The sequence below is a fragment of the Topomyia yanbarensis genome, chromosome 3 (assembly GCF_030247195.1).
Source record: "Topomyia yanbarensis strain Yona2022 chromosome 3, ASM3024719v1, whole genome shotgun sequence".
NCBI classification, from domain to species: domain Eukaryota; kingdom Metazoa; phylum Arthropoda; class Insecta; order Diptera; family Culicidae; genus Topomyia; species Topomyia yanbarensis.
The window spans coordinates 225,777,484-225,790,794 of record NC_080672.1 but is presented as its reverse complement, the minus strand read 5'-3'; the positions used below and the strand labels follow the sequence as shown (position 1 = coordinate 225,790,794).

Here is a 13,311-nt window from a genome sequence, read left to right as displayed (position 1 = left end):
AAGCTCATATATGACAAATTGCATGTGAGGCCATTTACCGTTTGATTTAACAGTGTTCCAAAAAAATGTCGAAATAGTTGCCGGTCTAGTATATAGACTCACTCATTTTATCAGAGATGGCTGAACCTTTTTTTTTTTTTCTCAAACTTAGTTTCAGACAAGCAGCATAGCGCTCACACAGGACATTGATGTTTTTGTCGATTGGAGTTCCTGGTTCAGAGTTGCGGGGTGAACAATGCAACCAAACGATAACTTCCCATATAAAGTAGTACAGTAGGATTCCGTTTTTGGCAACAATTTTTTTTTCAATTGCCAAAACTGGAACCGTGCCAAAAATGGAACCTTACCTTAAAAGCTTTTATTTTCAATTTGTGACATCACAAATGTCACAAGAACTTTAATTATATAAGAATATGTGAAATGGAATGAAATAATAGAAAAAATCAACAAATTTAACTTTATTCGCTATGCCCGCCTCCATAAAATATAGTGAATATGACTCCTATGCTTGAAAATAAAGTCAAAAGCGATATCCACTATTACAACAAAATGATTATTGAGCATTTTTCAAAAGATTTACTATGAGCAAAAATAATGTTGCCAAAAACGGAACCCATTTGTTGCCAAAAACGGAACTTTTTTGTTGCCAAAAATGGAGCATGCCAAAAACGGAACGCGCCAAAAACGGAATCTTACTGTACCGCCATGGTTTCAAGATGATGCAAAATCTATTAAAATTAAATGCATTTGTAGTTCTTGACCAGCTCTAACTTTCCCCGTATGCGTTACTAGTAAAGTATTAAAAATATGTTTTGTTTGTGGTTATATGTAATATCTATACAAATACTGAATACTCTTTAACGTTATATGTTATATTTAAAAATATAATTATTCTTGGAAACCAAAAAAAGATTAAATCTTTCCTATTCTACTTCTAAAAAGTTATAAATACTTCAAACATATTAGGAAAAATCTTTCTGTCGTCTTCAAACAGAATAGATTCCAAAATTATATCAGCAAATAATTGTTAGATATATTCCCAAAGGATGTCGTGTTACCTGTTATGAGATAAAGATCAGAAGGCCGAGCAGTCTGACGGCAAAGTAGATCACTGCAACAAAATTTAAATTATCTCGAAAATTACAACATTTTTACATTTTGGAAGATTATTGTTATAGGTATTTTGGATAGGGAATTATGTTTTATTACACGGGGCATCCGACAACAAAAATAATAAAATATAATATTAGGTTTTAATTATTTGACAAATGTTTCGAATAGTTTTACTACAGAGAATAAACAAACACCTCGAGCGACCAAGGGTTGTAAAAATTAACGGTCTATTCAAAATACCGGTTGTTGGAATTTTGCCGGCTGATCGTAGCACCGGCTAGTGGTAAATTGCTACTTGCTGCTGTCATTTGAAAAGGATCGTTATTTCTCTTACACACGTTAGAAACAATATTTGCACGTCAGTTATTAGTGGTTACAAGTGGCGAACTGAGGACAGCCGCAAAAAATATGGGTACGACAAGCAGATACACGTAGAGTCAGTGGAAAACTTTATCAAGAACGTAGCACGGAAGATTTGCAAGACGATCAACAAGATGAGGAAGAAATAAGCCATGGGATCAGTTATCACGACCGTGATGGAAGACTTTTGAACAACAGTATAGAAAATTCCGAGTCAAACTCTTCTACGGCCCATAGCCTATCTGTGACAATCAGGCCCATTTCACGCAAAACCTTGCCCAAAATTATTGTAAGAGCTTGTATAACTTTGAACCTTATTGTATACAATTCTCCAAATACAGCGAAAAGTCGAATAAACCTATCAATAGAACATTTTTATTGGAACAATAGATTCAGTAGCATTAGGCCTGTAGTTGTGTTATGCACTAGAAATCAACATATTAAAATATGATGAAATTTATACGACATACAAACAAGCATAGATGTAAACATGCATAGTTTGAATCGAAAATTGAATTGAAAATCAAATTCGAATCAACGCACATATTTAGAGCATCAAAAGGCATATAGTTTTACCTCTTTATTCATATGCTCTTACACGCCATGTATTTTTCAACTACCTCCGCATATAAAATCAGAAATGCATTAGTTATCAATTGACGTGAAAAATTAATGCAAAATCCGTTGAATAAAACACGTATATTTGCGGAATGATTTGGTTTTACATCTATTTTCATGCTACCAATATGTGCATGATAATCAATGTAAAATTACAAAATATTTTTTCTGTGAACTGCGAAGTCTATCGAAAAAGACTTTGCTTTACTTTATCGGTTGGCTTTACAACTGACTGCTTGTGAATGGATTGTTTACGGCTTCAGGAGCCGCAGCTCCAATTTATTACAACTAATAGAACTTTTCAGAAGAGTTAAATCTAAATCATATTTCATTTACCTACTCTTCAACAATAAGCAAAAAATCGAAATGAGCACAAATATTTGTTCAGCTGGTTTTCCTTATATACGAGCTTCTAAATAGCAGAAATATCAGAAACGCGCACAATATGTATACGCATAGCTATCAACCTAACCGGCATTGAAAGTGAAACAAACGATTTAGTAAATAAAGTGTACACTATACTGTACTTCAACAATATTCTGAAATATAGTAACATGCAAGTCTAAAGTAGTTATTATTTTCTCTACTTGGCAAGTTGCGTCGTTTCGTTTGGATTGTTTGCATGCATTTTTTCTTTCAATATTATGCCATCGAACCACCCGTGCATCTCGCACACCAATTCACTGCGAAACAAAGCGATGCGGTAGATGAAAAGAATCAATGAAAACGGGAAAAACTATCCAAAACTATGAGGCGGAAAATTTATGCTATTTTCGCAATAATTGTTGTATATATTATTATATATTGGAATTACCCAAATTCCGCATCGAACAGTGTTTTTCAATTTTCGATTCATGCTGTCAGAGCGGAGTTATATCCATTTTCTTGCTTCAAAAGACATTCCCGGGTTCAGAAAGGAAAATTTCAAAATTCCAAGCATACTTAGTTGTAGAACATTTAATTACGAAGAGATAAGTATTCTTGGATTTTCGAAAAACGCTTTTATTTTTGAGTTAATCTCCGAGAACGAAAAAATCCTTTTACCTGACTTTCACGTCAGGTAAAAGGATTTTACCTGACGTGAATTGATGTTATTGGTGTCATCCTAGATCATCTAGGATGACGCCAATTGATGTTATTGGTGTCATCCTAGATGATGTTGCCTTCGTTGTTGTAATAATGGTTAATCTTGTTATAGTTGACGTTGGTATTATTTTTACCGTTGATGTTATTATTGCTTTTGTCTTTGATGTTACTGTTTTGGTCTGCTTTTTTTTTTAAATTTCGTTTATAGACATTTTAATTTTCGCCTCTGTTTTAATGTTAGAAAAATATCTTTTTAGAAATTTCATTTTTTCTTTTCAACTTAATTTGAAATTTTTACTCAAATATTTTAATTAGTTCGACTGAGTTGAGCATGGAAGGAATTCGAACAGCACCAGACTTGTTATAAACACTTCAACACACAATGAGGGCTGCTATCCCTCCCTCAGGATGAGGTAAAAAAGAATGATGCAACGGGAGCATCTCTACCGTTGTGTGTGAGGACCCGAAAAATGAGAGAGTTCCTCTCTTGCTCATCGAAATGATGTGGAAAAATATTTTATTACGCATGAGATATTTGCTCCGTGGAGGAGAGTTGGCTACACCTCATGATGATTCAAGAGGAGTTTGTGATGTCCTCACACGCCTTGTGAGGAGGTAATGATTAGTTGCTATGAGGTTTTGTTATATGGGTTTGATGCGTGTGCAAAGTTTATTTCTGATATATATTTTTGTTTTTGAAATGAATGTATAGTTAACCGTTGCATAAGGCAATTCAACTGTTTAAATATATACATGGTTTTCAAATATGTATAGGGTCATGAGCCTCTTTTCGCCCTATTACAATTAGCTCTTAACCCATTTGAAACCATTGGTTAGAGTAGCGTTTGCCATATATTTGTACTATCTTTTGACTTAAATGGTAGTGCGATATTTTGGGCACCAGATTAGAGTTTTCGTTGCACTCAAACAGAAGTATTCCACCATTCTCGGGCCATTTATTATTTTACTAGTGGTTCTTAGGAACGAAGCCAACGTGTTGGTGCCAATTTAAAGAAATTTCATCGATTGTAGGCTTCGTAAGTGATAAAATAGTACAGTACCCTCCTTAAGGGGCCATAATTTGCCAAGCGATATATTATTAAAATATAATACTCGTTTAGGAAGAAGTAGTTAGGTATCAAAAATTGCTACGTTTTTTGACGTATGGCACCTAGGGTTCGTCGCGGTTGCGGTAATTACCGCAACCGCGCGGTGTTTACCGCACCCGCACCGCAAAAACAGCGGTGCGGTGAGACACTTTCTCGCGGATGCGGTGCGGGAAATGAGCTTTTACCGCGCGGTATTACCGCAACCGCACGTCAAAAATAATTGATAATAATTGATGTATTCCATTGCTACTTGATTTTTTACATTTTGGTCATTCAAACATGATAAAACATACTGTTACTAAGAAATAAAATCTATAAGCTGTGTCCAATATAATTTGGCACCATTATTTTAACGACATATTTTGAAAACTATTTATTTTATACTTCAAAGAAAAAAATTACAAATAAACCTTTTCAAATACATAAAACGCAAAATCCAATCATTGAAAAACAATTGAATTTTACTGTCAAATCCAATTACAAAATGCATCATTTCTCCTGATTCCTCTTAGAAATCGTGGAATTATGAATCGTTTTCGATGACATTGTCTCAACTGTGAATTTTGGTTAATTTAGAGAATTTAGAGATGGACTAATGATAGAAACAATCCAAAGAATGTAATTATCATCATCAAACCAAACGAATTCGAAGGAATTTTTTTCGCGTGCGTCCATTGTTTGTCCAACTGGGAACATTTTCTACCAAATTAACAAATAATATTTTTCAGTTAGGAGTATTTTGTAACATTTTGAAAGTAAAGCTTTCGAAGTTAGTGTAGGGCATTGCGATTTTTTTGTGTTTCTCAAAGTCTCCCTCAAGGTCTTCCTTCATATTGTGACAAGTCAAAGTTAGCCCAGATGCCAAATTTTGCATAGTTTGGACAGTTTTTGTCTTAATTGAAAATTTATCTCGAAACTTTATCGTAGGGGTTTTTACATAGAATCTGTATACAAAGTTTGGGATGATCCATAAATGACGTAGCATTTTTTGAGTGATTTTTAACACCCCCCTCCCCCATCGTAGCATTTCGTCACAAAATTCTATATACCCCCCCCCCTGATAATTACGTAGCTTGACGGTAACCCTAACCCCCCTCGTTGTCCCCGTAAAAAAATTAAAAAAAATCAAAAACGATGTTAGTTAGATGAAACGGGTAAGATTGTCGTGACATCAGGTCAACCCCTATTCCCCTTTAAAAAAAGCTACGTAGCATGACATGACCCCCGTCGTCACACATCATCACAAAATACAAAACTCCCCCCTCCCCCATATAATGCTACGTCATTTATGGATGGTCCCTTTGAAAGAAATCGGTTAAGTAGTTTTTGAATGGCAGGTAACACCGCAAATCATGTTTTTTCAGAGACGTTCTACAAAAAGCTTCGTCACCGAGTCGCTTGTCGATATTTTTGCATGGAAAAATTACAGCATGTTATTGAAATGATACACTATAATGTACAAAAGTTTTGATCAGTTCACTTCACTCAAAGTTTAAAAAATCGAGAAAAAGTGTTTTTTCACGCCAAAACCCTGACCCCTCTTAATAAAACTTGCAAAGTTGAATATTTTCATAAAAGTTACATTCTGAGGAGTCCGTCAAAGATAATTTTCGTGTAAATAAGAATAACATTTTACTATATATGGCTACTCAAAACAAATGAATAATTTTTCAGCACAATTTTTAAAATACATGATTTTTACCGCATTACCGCGCGGTGCGGTGCGGTAAATGCAATGCGGTTGCGGTAAGCGGTGCGGTTTTATTATTATTTTTTTCAGCGGTTGCGGTGCGGACTATCCATTTACCGCCCACATCCGCACCGCGACGAATCCTAATGGCACCCATAGCTAAGCTAAAACGTGACACACATGTTTCTATTGAAGCAAACCGTTTATTCGTTACGCACTGTCCAGGTGGATTAAGAATTTGTTACCAAAACTTCATCATAACTCATTTCACGGTGCTATAGTGATTTTTTAACTTTTCAAGTGAACTAGCATAGGTTATAGTGTAACACAAAATGTTTTGAAAAATGTTGCATGCCCCCAAATTGATTTATAACAGAATTAAATGTTCTACCGAATTCTTATTAGAACCATAAAGTGCCTTTGGAAGAATGTTGAACCATTTGCATATTTGTCATGAAAAAAATGCAAAACATGACAATTTTCTTATTATTGTCGCAATTTAGCACAATATTTCTTGCATAACAGAATAATACAGCATACCTTTGGAAAGGTGCAATTGTTCTCTTTAGAACTTTCTAGAAATCGGCTAAGTCTGGACAATGTAACTAATGTTTTGGTGCCAAAGGTCTCAGAAAATGTTTTTTGCTATAAGTGAAGATGATAAGGAGTAATGAAAGCAGCCTTTATTTTTTCAAATTTTTCATTGCACTTTGAAGGCAATACATTCGTTAAGAAATCGGTTAACATGTTATTTAAAAAATAATAATAATGTTGTAAAGCACTCCCGTAGGTACCTGGGCAATGATGTGAGAAAGAACTCTGCGAAATTTCTAAACGATTAGTATAGGAGGTTTTAAGTTAGTGTGTACCGCATTTTTTCGAGTTTCCTCCTGAAAATTCAATGCCACTCACCCAATTTTTAATACTTTGCAATGAAAATTTACAAATGTCAATCAATCTGTTTAAAACATTATTTCTCTTCTAGGGGGATTATTTAGTGAAATCAGTATCAAAATAAGAAGCTTCGTCTTCTGCTCCGAATATAGGGAAAAGAGGTAAACCTCTTACAAACCTATAACTAAACTATTTATGGAGAAGCGTTTCGAGTACGAAAACAAAATTTGTGAATCTGATTGAATTGGTATGAAAGCTGTAAAATGTTCGTATTTAAGCGCAACGAAAACTCGAATCGAGTGTTCCAATTATTGCCTTACCTTTTAATCCAATACGTTGAACAAAGATGGGAAAAACTGCTCTAATCAACGGATACAGAAACAGGCCGAAAATAGGCTCATTACCCTAGCGTTGAAAGATAATCAGAATAGCATAAAATTTTCGACTATATATAATTTTAAATATTGCTGTCGATAAATATCTCATTTTAAAAATGTATTGCCGATTGGAAATTAATCCGCACAAACTTTCTACTTAGACATTTAGTAATAAATAAACACAAACAACTATTTTTTAAAACTTCATTACTTGGAAATTAACCGGCCGAAACAATATATAATAGAGATAAAAACGAAACTATTTGATAAAAACATTTTTTTTTTAAATTTTATTGAGAAAGAACGCTAGAATAGAATCGAATATTTTGCACCCATTTTACTTGGAAGCGATTTCATGTTGTATTAGATTTCAAAATCAAAATATTTATCTTCTATTATGGTGTTATTGAGTTTGACGAATAGGATTGATTTTAAATTTTCCGAGCTTAGTGTTGTCTGATCGTTAGTATTTTAGTTAGGCCACTGAATCCTCGCTCAATTGAAACCTGTGCTCAAGGCCGTTTGCCACAGTAGAGTCAAAACTGGGTCCTCCAGCCTCTTACATTCCCACCACATGATGATATCCATATTCCACGAAGCACTGATCTACACCACGAAAATTATACTTATATCCCCATCCTACGCAGCAGACAAAATTCCATTAAAACAAGAGAGGGAAACAATCACTCTGGCGCTCCACACTCTCAGCATTTTGGAAGAGGGATTCCAACCCATCTTCAATCAGTTTTGCGCTGTCGCCTCTCCTGTGTGATGCACATAACATCCTCTAATCATTGAACAAGTCATCACCTCTGATGATGAGTTTGCTTGTTGAGTGGGAGAAGAGTTTTTTTTCTGCTATTGGAGAGGTGTGTGAAGTCCTCCTCAGAATATTGATACCTCACCTCATTTTTGCATCATGAGTGATGCTCCAGCAAGCCTGAACAGCACACGAATAATAGCTACATTGCACAACTAAATTAGACCTTGTGGCCTTTTATGATTCGGATTTTTTTGATTCTGTATTTTGTAATTCGGCCTTTTGTTGTTCGATCTTTTGTGGTTTTCGGCTTTGTATGGTTTCGGCCCTTTAATTCGGCCTTTCATATATAGTAGACCACGCAAATCTTTACAGTTTTATATCCCCTCCTCTAGTACCTCCAATATGCCCCATATCTTATCTTACACCCTCATCCCCCCGGATAATATCATATATGAATGGTCCGTAACATAATATTTAGTAAAACATCAATTATTACTCACTTATCTCGTATACTAAATGACTTCTGAGCTTCCAATGTATCGATGAAGATTAACACAAAAGTTTTGTTATTAATCAGTTGTTCAAACTGCATCATAGCTTGATCGTAATTAGTCCGAGACATGTTCATTCGAAACTTTGACGAATTCAGGATCGGATGATCGGTGACTCCTGGAAAAAATACTTTCATAATGTAGTTAACGTGATCGAGTGTTGGGATCCCGCTGTTCTCTATATCAGCGGTCAAGTCCGTCATATCAGTTTGAAGCTCGGCAAAGGCCTGCTTACACTCCATTCGAACGTTACTTTCAAGAGTGTCCATTTGTATCTGAATGCGTTTGTATTCTCTTTCGGCTTGAGTGCTCTTGCGACGATAGATGATCAGTATAATGACTAGTGATACTATGAATAATACAGTACCAGTAATGATTCCAAAAAGCATGTGGGAAAATGAATACGGTTTCATGAGATCGTACTTTAGGTATCCTGAAAAAATAGAAAAAAATGTTCCTTGATTTTTTTTATACATCAGTGTTTTTGAGTGAACTGATAGGATTGCAGCATATTGTTAAGGGATTATACCACAGTAGAATTTCAAAGAATCGATTTTTTATTAGCCCAAAATGTGCCTGGTTTTAAAATTATATACCGCCAAACGGGGTTACTTGCAACACTTTCCAACTTTAAAGCGGTATAAACAAAAATGCTAAAACTTTAAAATAATATTCAACATATGCAAGCGCTAATGGTAGTATGAAGAATGCTAAATGCTACTGAGTAAAGCCATGTCAAGTGTTCCTCGAATTTTTCGCAAAATCACCGATTTTCATGAGATATATTTTATTGTATAGGTAATGTGGTAAATAGCTTTTGGAATAAATATTTCGATAAAACTCCTTTTTTCCTTTGAGATATTAACCCTTCAACTTTATTGTATGATAAAATGGTAAATTTCATATCTCAAAAACTACTGAAGATAATTGAATGAATTTTTGTACACTTGTGGAATGATATTTATACTATCTCATAAAAATATTTCTTCTGTATTATTGTGTGAATAACTGTACTTTGCATCTACTTTAAAATTTCAATTGCATTTTTTCTTGTGTTCTTTACGCTAAAGAATTTCAAAAAGTATGTCAAATTACGCGTCAATCTTTCACCTTTAATAATCTGTATTGATAATTTTTCATTTGTAACGGTGCGTTCTTTCAACGCATGGCTCACTTTGATGCAGACGGCGAATGCGCATCGCGTAGGAATAGGAAGTGTGCATCGCATGACTAAATGAAACCACATCTCTAGATCGGTGAAAAAGAACCAGCTTTTCAATACGAATTATCAAAGGTTGATGTTTTCCGAATATTTTGAGATACTTTTAGATTTTTTTTGAACGGAAGACCGAATTTTTTTGTAACAAAAAAACCAATAGTTGTTTAGTAAATACTTTTGACGTAGGACTACGTCTTTGTTTTCGATATGGGGGGTGCACTCTGCAAATTCTACAAAAATGGTGTGTAACGAAAAGTGGTCCAATTTTAAACGCATATAATTCAGCCATCTCACGATAAATTTTCAAATTTTTTGCACAAATCGCCCCGAAATACTTTTAAGAATAGATTCCAATAGCTAAACCCAAAGATTTTTGATATCATAGCATTAAAAAATTAAATAATATACAACCTTGTCAAAATATCGCGCATTAACACGCAGAAGATAGCGCTTCCCAAGCCCTGTACGACAGATTGGTGTACCTAGCGCGCTACGCTTCTATGAATGACGTCATCATCGACTATTTAAAGAACGGACTTGGCCAGACACGCTCAGTTCCCTGTTGAACGGCTGGCGAAGCAGATCACTGCGCTGTGTTTTTTACAGCCAGTGTAGCTGAGTTAGAAGTCCGTTACACTGGCTGTAGAGGGACGCTACCCTGTGTCGTCTAACAGGCGACCGCTCCAACTGCTTCCTAAATGCCGCTGTAATGTTGCCAGTAAATTTTTGGTTTAACTAGCACATGTATTTGCTATTTGCGCTTGAAATTAAGTAATGTAGTGATAGTAGTAAGCTTCCCATTTTGGTTTAAACGCAAGGACAGTTTTTAAAACAGGATTTGATTAATTAGTTTAGCTAATTTAAGCAATTTTATCAATACTGTAATTTAAAAAGAATTTTACGGAACTTGGTGAATTTGGCCCCACTTGCAACTGGTATAATCAACCAGCACAAAGTGTTGCATAACGCTGGGCTGTTTTTAGAACAAAATGTGTTATCATTCATCCCTTCGCTATGCAAAATCACGATATTATGACAGATGGGCTAAGCGCGGCCGTTCATTTCAATCGGGAAAGGCCGCGTGGAATTTTGGTGAAATGCGCTAATAGTGTCGTGGTGGTACTAGTTGTCTCTTTCGCTCTACCCATCATCATCAGCGTTGACTCATTTTGCATTGTGCGCTTGGGTTCAATGTTTGGGGCGAATGTGTTGGTAGGTAGGGGAACTGGCGCTAAAATGAACACGTTAAGCAAAGTCATTATTTTCTAACTAATAAGTGAATGAGATATTACAATCACCTTATATGTTTCTTGTTAGACATGTTTTGTACATATCTGGTAAAAATACTTCGTCATAAACACATTTTTTCAAACATGATTCTTGATTTCTAAACATGTCCAAAAATGAGACATGTTTATAGCGAGTGGGTAAAATGAACATGTGGTGGTGGTAAAATGAACAGCTTCTGGTGACCTGCAAAATGTCCTGTATGTATGCAATGCTCAGCGTTGGAAAGCATTTTCCGATCAATGCTAATATCCCAACAAATCATGAGCTTTGCATACACACAGGGCATTTTGCAGGCAAAAAAAAATGTCACGGAAGAATTGAATTTTCATGACGTAGGGGAACTGGTGGTAAAATGAACACGTTAAGCAAACTCATTATTTTCTACCTAATAAGTGATTGAGAACAGTGAAGATATAGCAACTTGAACTTAGCGATTAATTTTGAGGCTTGGTACTTGGAGCAGCAAAATGGTTCATATTACCTCCACTACAACCTGTTCATTTCACCCCCTAAGACATTTTATTTTCAAACAGCCGTTCCGCTTGAGCCGATTTGTCCTGATCCCTACTTATTGCTGTGAAATATCTGGAAGAGGTTCAACTACTGTCATGTAACACCATTTTCACAATAAAATTAAAATTTCATCACAAAAGACCTTATATTCTACATGCCGAATTTAGCATCAGCGACAAACATGAATGCCGATTTTGGTTTTCATCATATTTATTTCACATTCGACAACTTTTTATCAAAAGAAATTATTTCAATATCCTTTGAATACTTGGCAGGTCACGTTTCTGTGAAGTTTGTTCTAAATTTAACTAACATTGACTTGATTTGGCTACCTGTTCATTTTACCCCCTGTTCATTTTACCCCCCTGTTCATTTTACCCACAAGTCCCCTAATATTAACCATTTTACAATCCTGTGGCATCGAAACACATCTACAAACTTGGGGTTATCCATGGGTGTTTGAACTTTTAGGATCTGTTTGAGAGCAACTAGAAAGCTTGGTCCATACATGAGATGTGATTATATTGTCAAAAATTTGATTTTTCTTCACCGGTCCGGGTGTTTTTTCCCACACACTAAGTACTAAGAAAATAGTCCTACGTCTACAGTTCGTGCAACCCCATAGGGCTGCCCCTTGTAGTTTTTTATTATAATTTAACCTTACTAGAAATTAAACTGTATCGCAAAAAACCTAAACATAACTTATATAATACGCTAATGTTATTGCCATCTTCAAAGACACTTTTGTTATGGCATTTTCGTTTTTAACAGTGCACTACACTAGTGTAGTCGGGGCTATACTCATTCAAACTTGGGTGTAATCAGTCTATTAGAGATGGTCGGGTTCGGGTTTTTAGACCCGAAACCCGGACCCGACCCGAACCCGACGGGTTTAGGGTCGGGTTCGGGTTCTATAAATTGAAGCTTCTCGGGTTCGGGTCGGGTTCCGGGTTTTCAAATTTGAAATTCTTGGGCTCGGGTCGGGTCCGAGTTTTTAAAATTTTGAACTTTCGGGCTCGGGTCGGGTTTTTCAAATTAGAAATTGTCGGGTCGGGTCGGGTTCGGATTTTGAACAAAACAACCCAACCATTTCTTGACGCTGTCTATACACAAAACCCAGTGTCTTTTTATTCTTCGTGATACGAATGGAAGACAAATATAACCGTACCAAATGGTAGCACCTTTAAATCGCTAGAATTCGTCGTATTTTCTGGTGCCCAAATATAGTATTTTTTATTCTTGTATAAAATTCTGTCTCTTCAGATCCGCAAACTGACTGAATTTTTTGTTTTAAAATAACATTCATGAGAGAGCATTCAACAATACGTGTTTCATTCTAAAACCTCTTTGCGTTTTATTTTTCATGATAAGGCCATTACAAATCTTTTTTAAAAATTATGTCCAAGTACAAATTTTTTTCTGAAGGGGGGGGCAAACAAAAAATAAATATTTATTTTAATAAACACAATTTTTTTTCTTTTTACATTTTCTTTCGATTGTTCTCGTGGACGTTTCCGCAGGGTGATTTCGTATAGCGGGGTTGAGCTATTTGTTTTACTAGAAAAATTCAAGCAAACATTACTGAATCAATCAAAAGTTCACATAGGAAAGGGATGCTAAAGTTTTCGTTTTAAATAATTTTCCGAACAGTGCAATTTCTAAATTCCCAATAAAAGCTTGAAAGTTCTCTATGAACTTAATGTAAACATTTAAGAGTACATTAAGGTA

At 35.3% G+C, this 13,311-nt stretch overlaps 1 protein-coding gene across 1 annotated transcript in view; it reads right to left on the bottom strand.

The window, feature by feature from the left end:
* Window positions 1-13,311, bottom strand: part of LOC131688832 (plexin-B) — a 695,949-nt gene that overhangs the window by 106,425 nt on the left and 576,213 nt on the right. Inside the window, exon 8 of the mRNA XM_058973381.1 lies at window positions 8,511-8,994. Coding sequence (XP_058829364.1) covers window positions 8,511-8,994 — 484 coding nt within the window. The remainder of the gene's footprint in view (window positions 1-8,510; window positions 8,995-13,311) is intronic.